Source organism: Callorhinchus milii, unplaced genomic scaffold, assembly GCF_018977255.1.
Source record: "Callorhinchus milii isolate IMCB2004 unplaced genomic scaffold, IMCB_Cmil_1.0 Scaffold1, whole genome shotgun sequence".
NCBI classification, from domain to species: Eukaryota; Metazoa; Chordata; class Chondrichthyes; order Chimaeriformes; family Callorhinchidae; genus Callorhinchus; species Callorhinchus milii.
Genome location: NW_024704742.1, coordinates 1,485,552 through 1,508,662, shown reverse-complemented (window position 1 = coordinate 1,508,662; position 23,111 = coordinate 1,485,552). Strand labels below are relative to the sequence as shown.

Genomic DNA, 23,111 nt, shown 5'->3' with positions numbered 1-23,111 from the left:
AATCATTATGCCTTTTCCTACTCTCTGAAAAGAATTAATTATTTGCAATTTTTTTTCAGTTTGTTTTGGAGGGTTTCTGAGAATTCAAAGCAATCGATTCACCAGCAACAATGTGTGTGATATGTCAGCCTGGCTCAGCTGGGAGCAATCTTGTCTCTGAGTCAGAAGGTTATGGGTTCAAGCCCCACATTTGGACTTGGAGCATTAGCCAACACTGAACAAGTTCCAATGCGTGGAAGTGTGTGTTTGTTCAGGTAGACGTAGAAGATCCCTTGTTACTATTCAAACAGAGAAGGGAGTTTCTCCTCGGCAATAATCCCTCCAAATAAAATTGTTTATTCCCTTTATGGCTGTACGTGGGACATGTATGTAAAATTGTCTGCTGTGTCTGCCTACAAAACAGTCACTACACTTGAGGCGACAGCCTGAAGTAAAAGGATTATTATTAAAAGCAACTAATACATTTAAGTGAGGAGTCGATCTTACAACATCATTCATATGACTTGAAGGAATTCCAGCTCTATTGTTTGGTTGTCAGTATATTTCTTCTTTTTTGTCGTGCGCTTGAAAGCTGTGTTTTCAAATGAAAACAATACTTATTGATTTAAATCCGGCTCTATAAACGATTCGCATTGGGATGCTAAATAAAAAAAAACACTGTATTTATGGAAAACTATTAGTCAAATGCTCTGGTTATGCTCACGACATTTGTTTTCATCTTTAGAAATGATGGTCCTCACATTCACTGCTGATAGTTAATGGTTCGATGTGAAATGAGTTAGAGTAGCAATCCTCCAGCTCCCAGAAGATGTAAATATGGAGCAAAAAAAAACTGCCTTTGATTTCTGCTCTAATTGGTGTTACTTTGGCAGTTATGCTCAAGAGGGTCATAGAAGCCCAGAATAACAAATTGAATGCCATGCGTGTGCAGTATGGACCTTCGTTTGAGGCTGGAATTTATTGTCGGAGAAATGGGGAGGCAGAGAACACTATTTTGCTAGACATAAGAAATCACAAACACTGCATTCACAGTACATTTACCGTTCTTGCATGTGGTGTTAAACCGTGAGGGAATTATAGCAGTCATTGGTAGCAGCATAGAAATGTTTGCAGTGGGCGAGAGTGGTGTAATTCACTGCAGATGACCCACAACGCCTCCAAAGTAAGCGCAGTCTTGGGCTCAGTCAAGGCAGATTGTTCTCTGTCCTGAATCCTTCTCACAGTCTCCTTATGTATAAAGTGTTTGATCTTGTGCTGTGGGCCAAGTTTTAAACTGTAAACCATTACATGGGCACACCATTATGAGACTATGCTGCACCATATTGCCTGCCATCAATGGTGCCAAGAACGACTGCTCATGTCATATGTTTAGCACGCCACTGAAATTATATTTTAATGGCTCGAATTGCTACAGTCAAGTACGTGATACAGTAGTTTTCCCATTAATCTGTCGCTTTTCACAGCAATAGGGCTTTGAGCTAGTTTGGAACCTAATATGATAAATCCAACCCACAGAGATAATAACCACAGCTGTTTGCACAGAGTAGGTCGATCTGCTTGAAGCTTCTGAGTTTTCTTTTTGTACCAATGCTATAGAAACGATGTACAGAGCTTGTTTCTGTGTGACTCATCAATCCATCTGAATCATCAGCTGGGTAGCAGAGAGGAAGGCATTTACAGCAAATAGTAATAAAAGGCAGCTTGCCAGTTTTGAGTTTGCTGTCCTTTAGAACCTACTTTGAACGGGAGATTAAAGCAAGAATTAAGTGAACATATCCAGAAATAATATTTTTTTTGAAAAAAAGCTCTTTCAGTGACCCCAGGATCCATACTCTCAAAGAGAAGCTCAGGTCTGACTGTTAATATCATCTTGTAGCTACTGTACAAGTTAAAAGGTCATTCCTGCTCTGTATTTTCTGTCTTCCTCTCCTGGTATCACAGGTAGGTGTGAGCTCCCCGAGGCTTTAAAAGACCAGAGAAGCAGACATTGCTTGAGAAGCTGGAAGTCAATATTTCTTTCGCTCCATTCCATCTGACGAAATTATATTGGCAGCAAAGGAGAAGAGTCTCTCCCTCCACACCCCCACCCCCCAACCACCCCACACTCACCCAGACAATATTTCTGAAATGCCCAACTTCCCTTTTGTTTGAGTAAAAAGTTGATTTTTTTTTAAGATCGCCCCCGAAAGGGCAGGTCAGCATGATCTGTGCCTGCTTCCTTCCTGAAAATGTAAGTCCTGGCCACAGAGCCTTTTTCTGGAGACGTTTTGCTGTTGAGTGCTTCTCAACCCACTTAGACATCTCACTGCGAGAAGGCCACAAGAACGGTGGTGCAAGACTATGACTGTCATCCTCAGGCATTATGCTCCTGAAATTGGATCTGAGACTCACTGTTGCTGCAGGGTGCAATACAACACAAAGTTACATTGATATAATAATAATAATCATGCCTTCAAGACGTCTCAAAGCGCTTCACAGAATATACTGTAAAGTGAATTGACTGTATATTTTATGGGAGGACATTTTTAAAGGGGCTGGACAGTCCAGGGTTTGCATCCGACCCGGGGGTGAGGGACGACGGCCAAAAGCGTAGTCTAAAAGTACAGAAGTTGCCTGTGGATTTGGCTAAACCTGGTGAAGAAAGGGTTGAAGCTGATGGAGAGTAGAGCCAAGATCCACAGTTGCAGCAAAGTACAATGCAAGACAAATTTACGTTTATGTAGTGCCTTTTACGGGGTAGTGTCCCAGAGCAAAGCTCTCCAAGACACGTGAAGGGCATTAGATAAATGCAAGTTGTTGTTGTTCTTCACACCGGGAGGACATCCTAAAGACAAATATTGCCTCCAATTTGATATAAAAAGCTTCCGCTGCGAGACGTAGCAGACAGTTACAACATGGCTCTTGTTAGAAAATAAAATCTTCTTTTCGAGTTCCAATCAAACACAACCACTGTTTGCAACCAGAGTAGTGTTTATTAAACACCAGGATACGTCCAAGTTCCCGATGGGCGTGGGCAAGTAAGCACAATCAATCAATCAATCAACTAACAGAATAATACTACCGCGTAATTCCTCCTCGTGGTCGTCTACTTCTGTCTTCTAGCTCTCAGTCTTCCATCCACGGTAGGTACTGTCCCGGGCGCGCACCGATCTTGGTCTGGCACCGTGTCTTAAGCTTGTGTCCATCCAATCATGGTGCGGACATTAGGTCACCTGGCCAAAATCATGCTGGGTTCACGTGAACGCCTCATGGGGTGTACGTGCCTCAGCACACATACACATTGTCCTTAAGACCACCGATATCTGATCTAATTGACTAAGATAGAGGATTGATCAGTTTGGGACTGTATCTGGTGCTCATTATTTTGTGGTATGGGATCATGAGTACATTCATTTTAAGTGACTGGTTATTTCTTATCAGTATCCCGGGATGGTACCGAGGCCCTCTAGTTTAAACAACTTGCTCATTAATTGCTATTCTTGAGGGTTGCCTTCTGTCGCTCGGCCCTGTCAGAATCTAGCGACTTATTGCTCAGTTGAGATCCTGTGTCGACCGGTACCTTGGACCGTTACCTCTGTGGCTTGTTGTCATTTACTGATAAGAGGTGACCCACTGCCCCTGTCTGTTACTCTTTCAAAAACAGAGAAATCCAGATGAATCCTATCCCATGACTGCCAGTCCAGTTGTCCCCCACACTTAACTTAAAAGTTAACCCATTCACAGCATCTATTATGATTCTAGCAGTGTACAAAAAGTGTATATTCTAACACTCTGGATGCTAGCAAGTCAGGTCTCTGCATGTTGAAGGGGAGATTGCACGGGAAGGAATTACAGCTGGAGAAATCGATGCGGTCTTGAGGGTACTTATTTTCTCTTGCGATTTTTGCCAATTACTATATCGGGCTTATTAAAAAAGGAGTTGCTGTCTGCAGTCGGGGTGGGTTTGGCAGCCAATTGAGTGGTTTTGCATTCGCCCTTAGAGTGGTTCCATTTCAAGTCAACCCCAGAGGAGCTAATCGAATCCTTGTGAGCTGTCCGAGAGAAGCCAGCGGGCATGACAGATGACTGCTCTCTGTGTGTTGTTCCAGGCAAAATGCCTGACTGCACAGCAAACAAATGAATGCAAGGATCTATTTACATAATAAAGACGAGCCGTACTCGGTAGCCTTTAGGTTTCCTGAACTCTTATTAAAAGTCATCAGCTTTATTACCTGTATGAAAAAGCTGCTGGTTCTACATGTCAAGCCAAAGGCCATTTTGACCCCCCTCCCCACATGATTCCATCCTTTTTTTTAAACAAGGTTTTTGAACACGATACGTTAAATGGACTTGAGACAATTCTGGGTTGACGTGAACCAACGTGAAAGCTGCTCGCAATTCAGTGCTAATTGGATGATCTCAGGAACGGGCGACTGAAGATATGATGAGACGTGGAAGAGCAGTGAAGTGTGTGTGTGTGTTTGTGTGCTTCACAGTGGGACCTAGCAGAAGAAGGTTCAAAAGACAAGTTACCTGTGATATCCTGGTGCAGGAATACCTTCCACAGAACCTTTACAGGTTCCAAGTAAAGAAAAAACATGTCTTATTCCCTGTAGGGTTCCCACCGGCTGGTTTCTAACCATCACAAGGCATTTCTTTCTTGAAATTGTTAGTTCCAAACCAGTTCTTTTTTCATAAAGAAATAAATCCTTCCCAACTCCTCTTGTTGCTCTGTTATATTTGCAGGACTAATTTGTGAGTGAGATCGTGTGAACGCAAACGTACAGCAGCCCCCGATCCCCAGTTCTAAAATTCCCGCGCTCACCTGCTACACTCCTATCGGTTGGAGGAGCGGAGCTTGGCATGAACCCCAATTCTGATTGATTTGGGCCGGTTGGGAATGCTGCCTGCAAGTGAGAGAGAGTTTCTGAGCAGGTGGATGGGGCCAGCCATGAGGAAATGTCTCCTGACTGAGGAATCAGAGCAGGGGTCGGAAACTGAAGCAAATGATAAAACTTTTGATAAAACTGAAGCAAATGATAAAACATTTTCCGGTATTCTCAAATTGCAGGAGTTGCAATAGGTTTCAAAATACTGAACAACGGTTGTGACTGTCGAGACCTGTGGAAACTCCCGTCCAGGGATTTTCCATGAATAATCGAGAAGTGCATCTGGTGACCAGCGTAATTCAATATTTAGGAATCCTGCTGTGATTCCTGTATTTTGGTATGTCTTGAGGAACCGAAAGCACCAGTGTTTTCATCAAAATAAAGGCAACAGTTGGTTAAAGAACATCAAAGGAACATGACTGAACACTTCAGGGAATAGCCGGATAAAATATTCACAGAATATACTGTAAAGGGAATTGATTTCACTGAATTGATATACTGTATGTTTTGTTGTCAAGGCCATTTGACCCATCATGTGACACTGTTGCCTTTAGTTTTCATTTGCCCTTTTTCAGGGATTCAACTTTCCAGCTTTTCGCCTGTATTCCTTAACGAATATACCTCTGAGGTTCTTATCCAGTTCCCTTCTGAATGGTTCGATTGATCCAGCCTTCATCCCCAGTCACAGGGAAATGTCTACGTGAAAATCTGTCTGGTTTTGATATCCCTAAACGCAGTGTTGGGTTTCGATATTTGACAGCCAGCTGACCAGAAAAAAAAATCAGCGTAATGAATTGCAAACCCGAGCAACCCACTCAGTGAAGCAGTTCCTTCTGACTGGAATTGACAACCTCCACTGATTTATTTTCTCTCCCCTTCACTCCCTAACTCTAGGGTCCCGAAGCCATTGCAGCCTTGACTCAAAGCAACTGACCGAGAACAGACTTGGATCAAACCCGAGTCTGAGTCTCAGTGTCACCCAAGGCAGCGGCCTGGCCAACTTCATCCATCACAGACAGATGTGTGAAGCAAAGCTTAGAATTTAAAACATATGAGATAAGAGAGCTGCTGGGAAGGCTGCTGAACTATTCTTAAGAGTTTTAACATCATTGCAGTGTCGGTCGGACATCTGAGAATGTGTTCAGTGTAATCACTTCTCCCTCTGACAGACTTGGTTTTTAATCTGCTTGAAAGGCCAAATGTGAGTTTCCATTACCAAGGTTCGAAATGAAAAATATTCCTATCTATCCATGGAAACGCATGTATTCCCAGAGTCGAAAGATATAAAGGCAGAATATAATAATTACACGAAGCCTCCTACAAATAGCAAGATTTATGGATTTCTCCTGCTTTAATTATTAGTAAACCTACAAAACGACTGTGTAAATCTACATTTCAATATTTGGACAGAATGACTGTGGACCATTAGTTAATTAAACAAAAACTCAAACCCTTTCAGAGGTACGTTTCACCCAGAAAATATATCGTCAATTCACTTTGCAGTATATTCTGTGAAGCACTTTGAGACGTCTCGAAGACGTGATAAGGCGCAATATCAAATGCGAGGATTATTATTATTATCATTACGAGGTCACCAACAATCATCGTGAAAAGTGATTCCGAACACAGATCAAGAAATGTCCGATTTCATGCCATTCTTTGTTTCAATTCGCAAGATTGCAAAATTCATGTGACTATCTATTCAAAAAATAATTTGCCAAAAAAAATTAGATAATCGTTTAAGAAACCTGGGTTTTTAACCTAGTCTCGTACCTTGCCAGCTATAATATTTGTTTTAGTGCGAATTTACTTCTATTAGTGTCGGTTCGATATGATGGAGATGATATAGAATAGATCAACCCAATGTCTATTGGATATGAGTTCACAATACACCATCCTCACTAAATTGGTGCCCTCAATCACAGGGGTAACATTTGACATTGTGCCTTATTGCATCATTCAGACATCTCAACGCACTTCACAGAATATATTGTAAAATGGTTGACTGTGTATTTTATGGGTGAGCATTACTTGAGTGCGCAGTGGAGCAATGTAAAGGGTTGTGTCTTGCTGAATGCGCCTGATGGATGCCACCAATGGAAAGTGTTCCATTAGTCAGTGCTATGGTTTTCACCTTGGTGAGGAAAAAAAACATAAGAAAGAAGCAAAAGCTCAGGACTGTGGACGCTCGCCTTCAAGTGCGGAAAATAGGGAGCCTTATTTAATCCTTATCAGTGAAAGCTCCCACATTTAGGAATTTGATCACCATTAGATTCCTTCCAAATCCCTTCACTCCTTGGCGCCTCCCTCCCTTCCTCCCTCTCCGACCTCCTCACTCCCCAATCCACCACCTCCGCTCTTCGACCGAGCTTATGGGGTTTGTGCATTGCAGGCCTATTGGGGTTGTGTTCTGCAAGCTGCTTCACTGATGGTGGTGTTCTGTGGGGTATTAGGGAAATCCGGGAGCAAACTTCAAGTCCCTGCCATAAAAATGTACCGAATATCTGTATTCGGCTGTGACTGTTTGTTTGACGTTTCCGATATGCCTACAAGTAATGAAATTCTATTTAGTGAACAGTTGTTAGAATACGGTATGACTCTTTTGAAATATTATCTATTTCTATTGATAATATTTCAGTTGAATTGTGTTTACAACACAAAAGCCAGTTCATAATCGGTAATGTTGTAATGTGTTCAGTTGTAATAAACAACCCATTAAAATACATAGCTAGTGATGCTCCGCACTGTGATTGCTCAGGAATTAACTGAATAGTTAATATTCTGACGGCTGGATTAGATTTTATCTTGAAAAAACAAACTGATTAGAAAGGCGGACCGGATATTACACAAAATGAAGAATTTATTTCTACTAATATGTGGCAACAACAAATATTCCTATGGAAGTTACCAGTAAATGCTAATGTGGTTTAAGAAGTTACCAGTGATGTGCGTGCATTTTTCTTGAAAAAAGTAAGAATTAAAAATGATTATAAGATTTCTATTTCCTGCTTTAAACGGTGGTGGCCCTGTGTATCTACGAAACTAGTCTTTATGAAATTGTTTAAATAATAATTTAAATCAACAGGTCATTGCATCAGTGACTAAAGATCTTCTCTTCATATCCTTGATGGGGGTGGTGGTGGGGGGGAATAAAACGCCTTTGACGTATGACTTGCCCTTCGCTCTGCTCAGTGGGGATGGGCTTTTAATGAGCTGGCTGAATTTGCTGCCCAGTTGGCGGAAGGGCAGGTTTGAATTACGAGCTCCGTGCTAAGGAGCATTGTATGGCCTCATTTACCGTGACCTAAGACTCCAGTTATACGGTGCGTCAGTTACAGAATCTTGTTCCATTACCTTGACTTGATTTCTGTTGCAATAATAATAATCTAAACGGAAACGAGTTATCTCAGAGCCAGACGTAACTGAAGCATCGGTTCAAGTAAATTGCTTTTCATTGCAGACTGGCCGTTTATGAACTGGGTCCAGTTCTAAATAAGCAATTTAATTCCTTAATGAACTGCTGGAATTTCTTTGTATTGATGTTAATGTGTGAAATATATATATATACACACACACATATGAATGTTAAACAGTAATTATCTGGGTAATGTGGCTTTGCTAAATATCAAGCGTTGGCATTGTTTACCGTGGCCTGGTCTTCTCTATCCTTCCTCCCCAATCCTGCCCTTGGCAGTGTCTGGAACACCACAGAAGATTCATGGCTCAAGTCCCACGTTGAGACCTGAAATCCCAGACTGGGCTGACATTTCAGTGCAGTGCTCGGGGGTGTTGCATTGTTGGATGTGCCGTCTTTCAGACGAGATGTTACACTGCGGCTGTTTGCCCATTCGGGGGCTCATAAAAGTTTCCGGTGGCTCTATTCTGTAAACAGAAAGGCACGATTTGGAAAAACACTTCGAAACTTGACCTCACAGTTTAGGGTGATTCTCCAGTGAAGCATTAGAAGAGTGCTTCACTGACGGCCTTTGGATGAGACGTTAAACCGGGTTTCAATCTACCTATTAAGTTGGTAACAAGTTTTTGGCACTGTATGAAAAGAGAGGGGGGTATCTCATAATATCATGCCTAGTATTCTCCAGTTAAATCGAATAATCATCTTATGAGAATGTGTTGGCATGAACCGGCTATACAATCCTATAATCCTTGTATTTGATATAGCTCCTTATCACGTCGCTGAGACGTCTCCACTTACCAGGGTTGCTGTTTGCCTACAAAAACAAAAACAGTCACTACATTTGACTACAGGATGGTTTCAGCTTCAATCCTTGGTCTGTATTGACTCAATTGAAACTTGTGGGACTTGTGTTATTTATTGTTTCTGTTAAATCCCAGATAATCGAATGATATGTTGTCGGTAAGGATAGTAGCTTCTTAGATAAATGGAATCATTTTATAAGTACTATGAAATTCTGAAAATATTAATACTGTCTGGTACAGGCATCCAATAACAGAAGCATTAAGTCGGGTGAAACTAGTCCTTTTCTCTGGTCTGAGTTTGTTGACAGGGTGCAACTTGGCCTCATCATCTCCAAGTTGATGACTACAATTTTTACAGCAACTCAACACCTTGAAACGTCTCAAAGCACTTTAAAGTAATTGCCTTCAAGCACAGTGACTAGAAAAGCAAAACTGTCAGTGACTTTACACACAGCAGTGTCTCATGAGCAACCATGAGGTGACTGAACACGTTATGGTAACTTAGTCTGTTTACCTCTGAAAACGGCACCAATCAAGAGCAGGAAATTCTGCCTGGCTTTAGATTTTGACTATTTTCAGAATGTGAAGAATTGTGGCAAAATCTTTGATGTCCCCCGTTTTTCCTAAGACCTACAGAAATAAAAAGCCTAAAAATCAAGAATGTATTCATGAATTTATCATTATTCTGAAACCCCCAAATCACAATAATTGGTTAAGATGAAGAAGGCCCTTTGGCCCATCCACTCTCATCCCTCCAGAATACTCACCCTACAATCCTCCCATCACACATCCTACTAAAAAAATAGAAGCGGGAGTAGGCTATTCAGCCCCTCAAGCCTGATCTGCCATTTTATAAGATCACATCTGCCCTGTACCTCAAGTCCGGTTACCTGTACTTGCCCCATATCCCTTAATACCCTGGCCTAACAAATATCTATCTCCCTCCATCTTTAGGTAGTCAGAGGTAGATTGTTGTTCTACTGTCTTGTTGAAATGTTAAGACAGCAGTCGGTCTTTCTGGTAAACTTTCTGGTCCCGAGAGAGGAGGATGAATGGAAAGAAGTTTGAAAGTAAGATGCTTGAAATTATTGAGTTACCAATGAAATCTTTATGCCTTTCGAAAGTTGTGGTCCATTCGGACCATTATTCCGAGAGAGTATTACATGGAAACAGTAAAGAAAAAACGTACTTTTCGTAATTGAATATCACAGCTACTTTGTGAACATTTAAGTTAAAAATAAATGCAGAAATTGGAACTTGATATTGATTCTTTTATTTAATGAAGGGAAAAAGTTATCCTTCCTGGAAATGTAACTGAATGACTCTTCATTTTTAAAAGATTCTACAAAAGGAATTTGCTTAATTTAATCACCAATATTTACAGGGAAATCAAGGATTAACACAAACGGAAATATTTTTCACAGAACGTGTGTTGGAATGCAAAATGCTGTACTACACGTGGCTGTTCGGACTAAACCCATAACAACGTTTAAAAAGGATTTGAACAGATACTTGAGAGTAAATTATAAAGCGGCATTCTTGTAGGTTGGCTTAATGTGCATCTGGTGACTGTACGGATAAATGCCATTTGCATGTTGTGCTGCTTAATAAGAAGTCCCTTTAGAAACCATTGCAATTTAGCATATGTGGTTAGACAGAAGGAAGAAAAAGCCGATTTTAAGGGGAGCTTGGTTGAAATGGATGGAGGTAATGAATGCAGTACCTCAAGCATTCGTGTTCAGCCATTTTGATAACGTTTTGTACCTGTGAGTTCGTTTTGAGTGATTTTTGTCTTAGTGCAAGAGAGTTACATTTGGAGATGACATAGCTATCTACGGTCTCGGTGCTTGCAGCCAAGATATCGCAAGGAGAGCTTCATAGGGTGAAAACATATGACGATCATTAAAAAAACGTGTTTCAATACATGTAAATGCAAGATACTCCATGTAGGAAGAAAATATGAGGCTGGTGTACTCACTAGATAGGATAGAACAGGCCCAGAGGAAAGTTGGAAAAGAAGCTAGACTTTTTCTGTCACTCTGCCCCACCCTCTGGAACTCCATCCCGCAGTCCCTCCGCCTCGCCCTCTTCCTTGCCTTCTTCAAGACCCATCTCAAGACCCTCACCTTCGACCGTGCTTTCGATCACCCTGCTTCACCCCCCCTGCCCTCCGTCCTCCCCAATCCCAACCCCAGCTCAGGTCTGAAACTCTAACTGTCCAGCGCTTAGAGACGTCCTCCCAAGATGACAGGCGCTTTACACGTGTAATTTTGTTGTTGTTGTGGTTGTAAGTGGATTTTTCTCTCAAAATGTGAAGCAACAATAAACAGCAACAACAACAACAACAAGATTCCATTTATAGAGCGCCTTTCACGTCGGGAGGACGTCCCAAGGCGCTGAAACAGCAAACAAGACGCTGGACTAATATTGCAAATTGATTAAGTTCAACTCCACAGGAGTGGTGATGAAGCCATACAGCGCTCTAGTCAGGCCACACCTTGAAGACTATGTACAGCTTTCATCGCTGCAACATAAAGGAATGTACAAGTTCTAGACATCGTATAGGTACAAGCAATGAATATAATCTCCAGTGGTAGAGGGATGATCACTGAGAAACAATTAAATAAACAAGAGCCTTGGAAACAAATGAAAGAAATGTCTCTGAGGAGATAGTCTAGAGATATGAGATGTTAAATGAGACATTACATAAAACAATAACTTTTGAATTGCCATTACTGTAAGTCAAGAGGGTGCTGGTTTAAGAGTTATGAAGGGCAAGTTTTCGACATCCACAGGAACTATCTCTTTAACCAAAGAGCAGTTAATGATTGGAATGGGTTAGCGGGAATACAGCCCAGGACACAACTGACGTAAAACAGCATTTAAGAAAGAGCTTGATGCTGTAATGGGAAATTGATAGAGTGGGTTTGATGGAAGAATCGGATCAACAATAACAACAGCTTGCACTCATACAGCACCCTTCATGCGGGGTAGTATCGTGGAGCACTTAATGGGCTAAAGCCCCTTCTTCAACTGAATCTCTCTTGTGATCTGGATTTGGTGGGAGAAGGACCATTCAAATTCACCTCACTCTCTTCTATGTTCCTACTTTCCTTTGTTTTGCAGCCCAGAATAAAGAGCCCCAATTTCCTTCTGTTTACTATCCAGTGACCCCTACTGGAAAATCGATCCAAGCATGGATGTTGGATGAGGAGGTACGATCACTATTTCTCCTGTGATCTCTTTGCTTCTGCCCACCTTGCTAACTACACTTTTTCCAAGCTCATAAATGAAGATTAGCCGTTCAGTGAGGCACCGGAGCTCAATATGGTACCAATTAACATATTTGCACATTTAAGATAGTGTTGGAATATCAGATTTCTGAATTATGATCGCTGACCCTCTTGCTTTTCACGTCTGCTTTATAACAGACTTCTCTTAGTTTTGAGCAAATGTGTTTTCCGTTGAAGAGAGGTGTGCAGAATGCACCTACCTTGTCTAAATTTACAAGTAATCTCGCTTTTTTGGACATCTTCCCAATTCATGTGCCAGTGGAGCAGGCCTTCACAATGGGTTCTATTATACATTGATAGATAAAACATGAGCTTCTCATTATAAAGACAGAGCGACAATATTGTTGCTTTTAGTGATCAGAAGTTAATTGACCCTAATGTCATCATCAAGGTTCTACACAAAGCATCTGCTCACATTGCATCTGTCTCGGATCATCGACCTTGAAGCGTGCAGGAAGTTTGCGATGCTGGTAATTGAAGGAGAATCTCTTTATGGATGGAATTCAAAATTACAGGGGATATAACACAAACATACTTTTCCTTTAATTGTTTTTATGTCTTGTGTAGAAAAATGCAACATCCGTAATATATAAATGTAGTGACACTCGGTCACTTTCCTGCCACTGAAGCTTCACTCATTAATACCGTTAACTCCGTTAATGCCAATGCTTCCCACCAATGTTGAGCATGGGGGGTTTTTATCCATTCCTCGGCTGTGCCGAAGAATCTGTGCGCACATCGATTAAGGGGCAGTCAGCTCAAAAAGAGGTCAGTCTTTGGAACTGAACCATTAGTTATTTACCTTTCTCCATGTCGTCCTGTTGAGTATGCAGTTGGCTTGGTCCCTGCCACGGCTCAGAGATTTGTCTCCTTACAAGTCTGTTGCCATGGCTATGTGCTCAGCAGGAGCAGGGCTCAAGCTGCTCACGGCAAAGTATTGTGGCAGACCCTTTCCATCCTCGCCCATTATTGTGCCCGTTCTCCCAGCAACGATCACAAGAACAAATACATTCTATTTTATTTTATGTTTGGTTATTTCCCGGGGAAGAGAGACGAATCTGGTGCTGCTCTGTGCGATAATGGCTGCTACCTCAGGGCTTTCTCATTTCATCTCGGCTGCTTCTGTGAAAATGTAGACGCTCTTCTTCATTACCTCTCAAATACCTACTAATCCTCTCTTTGGAGGGGGCAGGGGAGAGTGGACACCAATGCGCTTAAAACGCACAGTAAATAGAGTTTGTCATTTTCCTTGTATTTTTCCTGGAGTTCAAAAAGAAATGAACAGAGACGGGAATGTTTTGAAGTTTGGAAGGCACACGGATGCCATTTGGAAGGAATGCAGGTGTCAACCTGGCTGAGTTGGCAGCACTCTCACCTCAAAGTCAGGAGGTTGTGAGTTCAATCTCCTGCAAGTCAGGAATTTGAGCTCACAGTCTTGGCTAACGCTCCAATGCAATGCTCATAGAGTGCTGCGTTGGCAAAGGTGCCATTTTTAGATGAGAAGTTAAACCAACGTCCCGCTTACCTGTTCAGGTAGATCTGGAGAACACACGCTTACTAACACTGGCAAACCAAACCGAAAGACGGCCTATAACCGTTTCCAGCTTTAACACAAATTTTGGACTCGTCACCGGGATAGGGCGAGTTATTGGGATTTTAACTCTAAAGTGCATAACCGGATAATTAATAGGACTTCAAATAGTGAAGCCCAATCTATTGATGCATCGTTGATGCAGTTGACAGAAGTTCAGCACAGATTTGCACTTGATCTGCCAGTAATGATACTGTGAAACCTGCTGCCATCACCAGGCAGCACGCCAACTGTGCTAAAGCATCGATTAGCTGAAATCTTGCCAACTACATTACTGGCCTTCTACATTACTGGCCTTGGTCGTTTCAAACCAGGGACATACAATTTGATGGAAGCCTGCCAGCCACAGTTGTTCCTCTGTCTACCGACTACCTTTTGCAGCATAATTCACTGGGAGGAAAAGATGCACCTGATTTACACTGTGTTGGGCACATTTCGCAATGGCATGTAGAGAGGGAGAAATGCCACCGTGGTCCAAATTGACCTGGCTTTCCAAAATTTTAAATTGTTGATGCGCAACTTTCAAGCTTGTGTTCTGAAGTTCTTAAAATAAACTTACAGGAAACCGGCTTCAAAATGAAGGTCGCATTTAAGAATGCGTCAAATTCCGAACTGTCAGAAATGCCAGGTGAATCTAAACTCGTGTTGCTGTGATTTGTCAAATCCCAAACTGGGAAGAGCGGGATGGGGAAGGTCAGCGGTGGGCCTCCTGGAAAGCCTTTTAAGGTTTGCAAAAGATTATCAAATGCAACCATTAATCTTGTTATTGCTTTCCCGATGATTCAAACTTCATTGTAAATCTGAAATATTAACCCACGTTGTAAGACACAGCCATACATGGGAAATGTCTCAATTTGCTATCTTTTTATTCGTTTTACTTTCTACCCAGTTTGTCTACAAATACAGACACTTCACTTTGCAGTGAAGCCCTTTGAGATATTTGGACGAGCTGGCAAAGGTGCTATATCAAATGCAAGGATTATTATTATTATTTTACTTATTATTAATCCTTCCAAATTTCCAAACAGTCTGCTCGTGAACATCTGGCTCTCAGATGGAATGATGATGCTCCAGAAGTAAAACACACCAATGGCAGAGGTATCAGTTAGTGCAACATTGATGTACGCACTGGTACAGACATCACCGAAAGCAAAAAGTATGCTTTTTATGGGTGAGAGCTACTGCTAAGAAATAGATAGTCTGAAATACCATCACAGCCTAACACTGCAGCCCAGCACTGGAAATAAAAACACCTAATACTTGCATTTAATGGATCATCTTTCATGTCAGGGGAACATCTCAAAGATTTATGGTGAAGTGCAGTGACTATATTTTCCAGGTGAAGGCATGGTAACGCATGGCCCTTGCAGATCAATAAGTGAGTAAAACCATCCGCAGATTTGGGTCCAAAAGAAAGAGCTTGAAGTTTCCAGGCACGTGTTACGCAGTATATATGGTTGTGAGATAAGATTGTGAGTTAGCAGTAGTATCTTTCTCTCATGCCCCTCCCTAGGAGAGGACAAATTAATGATTTATCCTTTTTTTTGTGATGAGATATTAATTCGAGGCTCTGTCTGCCTGCTCACGTGATGCTAAAGATCCTATGACAAGATTCAAAAAGAGTTTTCCCAGTGTCATGGCCAACAATCCTCCCTATTGATTTATCATTCACCTCCCGACTGTTTGTGAGAATTCGCTGATGCAAATGGCTGCGTTATTTGTCTGCAAAAATGCCAATGCAATAAATTACCTGTGGAGGTCTTTGAGACGTTGTAAAGCTACCATAGGAATGCAGATTCATTCTTAAATCCTCATTAAAAATGGGTTTATTCTCCAGGGCTGCATGCTCCACTTTTCTTATTACATTTTACTGCTGCTTGTTTGTGATACATCAATCTTGCCCACATGTTTGCCTAGCGATGCATTGATAATAGAGTTGGAGCTGCAGCAGTTTATTAATGCATTTAACCTAAAGCTTTGTTCCTTCGCAGCAGATTGAGTCATCTCAGAATACGCTCTGAAGGAATTGTCAAACTATTGAGCTATTACATTACAATTTTTGGCCACCGTAAAGCTAAGATGCTAAATGTGGCTTTCTGTTCTCTTTGTTGTAGACCGCTCTGATTTCATTTGACTTTCTGGAATAACAAGGCAATAGCATTTGTTATAGTGCACTGATGAAGAGTTTACACAGTACAGTTGGATTCCGTTATAACCTCCTGGTTTTGTTCCATCAAGTGAGACCTGGCAATATAACAGTACAAGCCCTGGTCAGGATTTTACACAGTCAGATCCACTGATGATGTGCCGATGATATCAGTGAACCTCACTGTGCAAGCGTGCGGAAAGCCAGCTGGTCAGCGACAACACAAACCCATGAGTGTTTCCAGTGGTTAGTGAGAGGCCTTCTGGAAATCCAAATACACCACATCTACTGGATCCCCCCCCTATCTAACCTGTTAGTTACACCCTCAAGAAACTCTATAAGATTTGTTAAACATGATTTCCCTTTCGTAAAGTCATGTTGACTCTGCCTAATCATGTTAGGATTTTCTAAGTACCCCATGACAACGTCCCTAATTGAGGACTCTAGAATTTTCCCTGCCACCGATGTCAGACTAACTGGTCTATAGTTCCCCATTTTTTGTCTGATAGCTCAATACATACTATAAGTATACAGTCACTACACTTTACACTATATCACGTGGAGTATCCTGAAGTATTCTTTCAGATGTCCTCCTGAAACGGAAATGCTATATCAAATGTAGGGATTAGAGTTAGGACAGTGGGGAGGCGGGACAAGTAAGATTGATTTCTTGAACCGCTACATAAATCTGAATACAGCAACACCAATGATGACTTTCTTGTTGACAGGATGAAGATCTGTTCCCTCAGGAAGGAATGATTGACAACACGGACGTGTTGCAAATAGATCCCGAAGCTGAGACCTACGAAGCAACTACTGAGGTAAGTTCAAGGCCGCTGTGAGAGGGGCCATCTCACCTCACCCGAACAAGTTTCACTGGGCTTTCAGACACTTCAGCCAAACTGACTGATGATATTAGACTGATTTAAGTGAATTGTAAGATAAGTAGGCTCATAGGCACGACTGATTTCACCCACAAAATACACAGTCACTTCACTTTACACTATATTCTGCAAAGCGCTTTAAGACGTCTCAGAGACTTGATAAGGCGCTATATCAAATGCAAGGATTATTATTATTTTGTGAATCAGCCTGTGGGTTTACAACTTTCTGCTTGCTCTGTTGGGTGAACACGGTGCCCAGTAATCTAGGAAAATAGATCTTCACAGAGCTTGACCTCTCCTGCCAACCCAATGCAGCACAGAGTGAAGCTTGAGACCGAGTTTGAAATGATAGAACGAAAAAAAAGGCAGGCCACTGGAAATGCAGGAAACGTAAGGTGCATTTAATGAAAACCAGAAAGATGTTAAATTGAACGGAATTTATAAATTACCAGAGGAATGGGGAAAAGGTGGATTTAAAAAAAAATAGGTTCAGGAAGGTGAAAGGCAAAGTAAGGTCAATAGGAAGGAACTGTTGGAGAACGAAGGGGAGTTGAAGGAAGCGCGAAGGTAGGTGTGGAGAGAGAGATTGACGCACGGGGTGGTCTGTGCACATTCTGTACTCTTCTGATGATGGAGTGCCAGATGGTGCCAGGAGCCACAGGCATGAACTTGAAGCGTCTGATTTATCATTGGCCTTACCCCGAGTCTGATTTTGAAACCAAAACTGGGGCCAGATTCGCCACGTTGGCAAATTGCTTTGTAAAGTGGCGAATGCCGCAAGTACCCAGGTGTGTCTGGGACACATCCTCAAGAAGTCCACTTGGACACCAGTCTGCTGCCGGGTGCCAGAAGCTCTCTCTGACCGTATTCCAGCTTTGCAACAGTCACAAACACAAGATTGGTATTTCAGTAAGAGTTCCAGCGGGCATCTTGAAGCACATCCTGGGTGCCAGCAGAATTTGCTGGTTTGGATCCATTTACTAACTTCCAAATTAGACTTCTCTTTCTCCTCCCACCCTGCGCTCCTGCCCCACCCCCCACCTCCCACCCCTCACACACACACACACGCACACACACACACACACACACACGGGATGGAGGTGGGGAAGGAGAAATCGAATCAGCAGGATGACATGTTGCATATGTCACTAATCTGCAGTGACATATTGCATCTCACTGAAGATGCATCAGTTACAAAAAGTCTCGATACTGCTTCCAGATTGCATTGGGAGATATACCATAGGCACCAGTCGAACTGTTGAAATGTTTCTTTGCACATGAGAAACCTTTTCCATTTCTCATTCTTTATTTAGAACTCCAAGTCGTGGAGTTTCTTAGCTCCCTCGGTTTTCCTTTCCTTCTGCAATCAACGTCCCTTTTAAAACAGCCCAAGTGTCAGCTGCTATGGTGTTGTGATTATCCTCCTCATGAGGAGAGAGAGTTTGCATTCCATTCCGGACACAGCAAAATTTCTTATCCTCTCATTCGGACCACGGTGGGATCCTGTGGCACTAGGCTTTGGCCCTTTCACCCAGATCGCTCAATGGGACGGGGGAAAAACAATCTGAATCGTGTTTCTTTTGCTCTGTATTCCCCACAGGATGAATATCAAGACTATGGACCCGAAGCGTGAGTATCACTCGAAGTATCACGGACTATTACCAAGAGCTCCTCCACTTTCCTCCTCCTCCTCCTCCCCGTGGAAGTGCTACGTTGAGACGTTAGTTAGTTGTGAAGCTTTTTTTTTAATGATTTATTTTTTATAGTGTACTTTGAAGTCTTCCATCAGTTGTACTCGGGAGTCTTTGTGGCTTTGACCAGGCCTAATTCCAGTGGTTTCTCTCCCGCTGAAATAAGTGCTGTTGGAGCAGGACAGCTTCTGTTCTGCGGACCCCGGGTTTGTTTGAGGTTCAGCGGTTGCAAAACTGCCTATCTGTCCGCTGCTTTACTCTTGCTCTGTGTGTGTGTGTGTGTGTGTGCGTGCGTGTGTGTGCGCGCGCGCGCGCGTATGTGTGTATCAAACAAAAAAGTCTCTATGTAATTCGTGTGTGATGTATCTGACGTGTGTTTTCTGTGTATGGTGGTTCTGTTTGACCAGGATTTTGTTGTGAGTACTGTACAGTATATGAAATGGTCAGCATGGAGCTACGCACATTATAAATATATGGCAACGATGAGAATCAGTATGTGCTGGTGGTTTTGATTAGTGTATTGCAAATATCTGGTGTTTCTGTGAAACCAAATAAACAGAAAATACGAACCTACTTCCTCTGCTGTTGAGTCTTTTATCAGATTCCCTAGAGTTGCAGTGACCGTGGATGCAATAACATCACGCATCAAAGGCAGGCTGGTCAGGGGTAGGGTGCAACACTGCGTGATAGTTTGTGGGACCCTAATGTGTGCGATTGGCTGCCACGTTTCGCCCACAAAATACCCAGTCAATCCATTTTACAATAAATTTCGTGAAGAGCTTTGTTGGGAGGCGTCAACGACATGATAAGGCGCTATATCAAATGCAAGGATTATTATTATTATTACTACTACTACTGTTGTTATTATTATGGTGTCGCTGAGGTGCTCTGATGGGTAGCAATTGTTCTGACGATGACTGCAAATTGTTGTGGGGGAAGGAGCATGCTGAGGCGTGGAACCATTTTAAAGAGGACAAAGGGAAGACGAAGGAGTGGGAGGAAGTCTCCTAGTTACCCCTTTGCCAAGGGTAGTGCGGAAGGTGTGGAGGCGTAAGCAAATCTGAAGGGAGTAAACATGTTTAAAGAAGATAATTCGCAAAAGGCAGCAAAACCAAACGTAAAATTGCCGAAGGAAATGTTTTGTGCTGCACAGTGTTTGAGCCTGGGCCCCGCTTCATAAGTAATCCTTGCCTTTCGTGTCAGATTTGTCCCTTCAGGTCAGGAGGCCGTCCCGAGGCGCTTCACAGCAATTCGTGTCGTGTGTAGTGACTCTAGTTTGCAGGCAAAAGCAGCAGGCAGCTTGCGCACAGTAATGACCCGCAAGTCAGTTGTTAAGTGGCCTTTATATTTCAGAGCAGCATTCCCAGTTTAAGAGAGGAGGGCCATATAAATGCAAGTTGTTGTTAATGAGGCGTTAGGTTCCAGCCAGTGTTTCAGCCATTAGGCCAATGCGTCGAGAAAAAATATGGAAATGGTTTGCTTATTTTCCTAAAATAGGAGAGTAATAGTAATAATGCAATTGTCTCACTGGTGTCCAGACTTGTCGTTTCACAGAACCATAGGAATGTCAGCGGAGGAGGTGACCGTTGAGGCTATGCTGGTACCTCCTCCTATTTTTAATCCCCTATTTGCAACATGTCATTTCTAACTGCATTGACTAATGGCCTATCGATGGGACACCTTCTGTCTCTGCCTGCCTGTGTCAGCCACATAATTGTTCTTATAAAATGCGCAAATTTATATGGATACCGAAGACACCTTTGGAGCCCATCTTTGATGAGTCTACGTATAGGTACAATTGTATTGTGAATGGCCGAAAAGTCAATGTAATGGTTTTGGTTCTATGATGATACAGCAGGACATGAATCATCCTGACAGCTTTATGGACCACTATTTAGACTTCTAAGACCCGCAATTAATTATCTGCCTCGGTATCCCGTTGAGAACTGAATAGACGATCAAATTACTATTTCTGTTTGAATGGGATATAAATGAGGGTAGAAAAGTATTGCCACAGCAGGAACAAACAAGCTGCGTATCTATTGTGCTGATTTCTTACCAGGCCTACGTGGATGGGTAGATATATCACGGAAATTATGACAACAGTAACATAATAATAATCCTTGCATTTGCGATAGTGCCTTATCCTGTCACTGAGATGTCTCAAAGTGCTTCACAGGACAAACTGTAAAGTGGATTGACTGTGTGTTTTGAGGCCATAAATGGTGCGACTGTGAGTATCTTTCATTTTAGCACTGCTATCTGGTTTTTCTACCTTTAGTCTCCTAAACAGTGTGCATCCATCTATGACAAGAGTGCACAATACATTTCAGATCAATGGAGATTTCCCTATATATACACAATTCAAAGTAGTTTGATACTCAAAACACAGCATTAGGTTTCCGTGCGTATCAGACCATAAAAAAAACTTTATGTTGTTACTGACCTTGTTACAGACAAAAGCTGGAGGAAGCTATGGATGGCAATGTCATGTGGCATTTGTGATAAGGTCACAACACAGATGACTTTATGTATGTTAACTGATCGTATTGCTCTCTGCTTCCAGGATGCGTTTTAGCTGATTTTTGACTTACGCACATTGCATAACTGGTGAGTCGTGAACTCGTCAGAGAGGTCACCTTTTGATTATTCTTATTTTATATTGCTTTTTTGTTTTTCTTTATAGCTCAGAATAGTGCAGCAATTGTCGTAAACTTGGGTTTAATCGTCTTGTCACACAAAGTATAGAAATGTTTGAGAGGAACAAAGTTAAAAATTATGCCTCTCTCAGAATACAACCTATCCATTGCAGCACTTAAAATACCTTTGTATGTCTGTGAGAGAGAGAGAAAGCAAGCAAGTAAGAAAGGAAGAAAGGAAGAAAGAAAGAAAGAAAGAAAGAAAGAAAGAAAGAAAGAAAGAAAGAAAGAAAGAAAGAAAGAAAGAAAGAAAGAAAGAAAGAAAGAAAGAAAGAAAGAAAAAAAGAAAGAAAGAAAGAAAGAAAGAAAGAAAGAAAGAAAGAAAGAAAGAAAGAAAGAAAGAAAGAAAGAAAGAAAGAAAGAAAGAAAGAAAGAAAGAAAGGGAGAGTATTTAACAGGTCCTGCCTTCCATCCAGATCTGCCTTGTTATTACTTTTAAGATCCGCTTGCATTATTTGGAGAGATCTCCCGTTCAGCAATGTACTCTATTTGAACCCAATCCCGTTGTCTTCCCAATGCCCTCGCAAATGTACTTCTGTAATAAAAATTAAGCAAAAAAGCACCTTTACACTACAGAATTGGCTGAATTAGATTCAACTTGGGTTATCCATTTGTTTTGCAATGAGAAGAATGTAAATGACAAAAGCCATTTAGCCCATCAAAAGCTGCTGTTTCCTAAACCTACCCTATCATGGACTCCTCTCTACCCACTCTGTCTTCTGCAGAAAGTTCACAGTAAGTTCCTGTTACCTCCTATCCACATAAAGTGGGCTCAAACCTGTGCTTGCTGGATGCCAAATGACCAGCCAGTAACTATACCCTCTTGAGGAGAAGGTAAATTGATTCTCCTTGTGGGTGGACTGGCTCCAAAATGACATGTGGCAATTTTATGTTGGAATAAAGTCATCCCTCTGTGGCGGTCTCTGTGGTGCTAAACCAGGCAGACCCTCGGTATTCCAACCCACTGCTGACGACAGACCAACCTGACTCCTCTTCGGACGCCAACAGGCGATATTTTTCTGCTCAGTCAAAAACATTCTTCACTTCGCCATTTGAAATAGGTATTGCACACTACATTGTGTTAATAACATTTCAGGTATCTTCTGTGGCCCATCGCTCTTTAATTAATATAACATTGCTGTATAGAAACACAGACATTTTCAGTACAGAAGGTACTAAAAATCACCCTTTTTTTTTAATTCCCATTTTCCAGCCCGTTCACCTTATCATTTAACATGTGTCACTTTGATAGTCTCACTCCAGAATATCCTTGGAAGCCTTTAGACTGGTTCTGAGGTGACCTGAGCAAAGTGCACAGGGAGCAGGAGCACAGCACGTCACCCAAAAGCTGTGAGTGATGGCTCTAAGCAGCTCAGAGTAAATGATCATCACAAAGAAATCCTCCGGAGGGTTTTAACAAGATCAGTCCCAGACAAACAGTGAAAACGCTGTCGCCGAGTCAATTACCACTGGAAGGATGCCAGGGCTGAGCATTATATTACAAGATAATGTAATTGTTTCTCAAGCCTTCAGAAGGAAGAGCAGAATAATGGAGTCACATTTGGGTTATTATTGGGCTCTGAATAAGGCTCAACACGTGCTGGGAATAGACTGAGGCATTGTCAAGGTCACAACATGTGTCCTATGTCCCAACCCATTTCAGGGTTCAGCTCAGAAGCATTTGCGTGGATTAGGATCAATTGGGACGGAATTAGCTTGAT

The 23,111-nt window shown here is 42.0% G+C and overlaps 1 protein-coding gene across 2 annotated transcripts in view; it reads left to right on the top strand.

Annotated features, from left to right (window-relative positions):
* LOC103184497 (alpha-synuclein) overlaps positions 1-19,264 on the top strand; it is a 38,250-nt gene extending 18,986 nt beyond the window's left edge. For both annotated transcript variants that reach the window (XM_007902527.2, XM_007902526.2), the window contains exons 5-6: positions 16,845-16,937; positions 18,601-19,264. In XM_007902527.2, the coding sequence (XP_007900718.1) occupies positions 16,845-16,937; positions 18,601-18,633 (126 nt within the window). In that variant the 3' untranslated portion in view covers positions 18,634-19,264. The remainder of the gene's footprint in view (positions 1-16,844; positions 16,938-18,600) is intronic.
* The last annotated feature ends 3,847 nt before the right edge of the window (positions 19,265-23,111 follow it).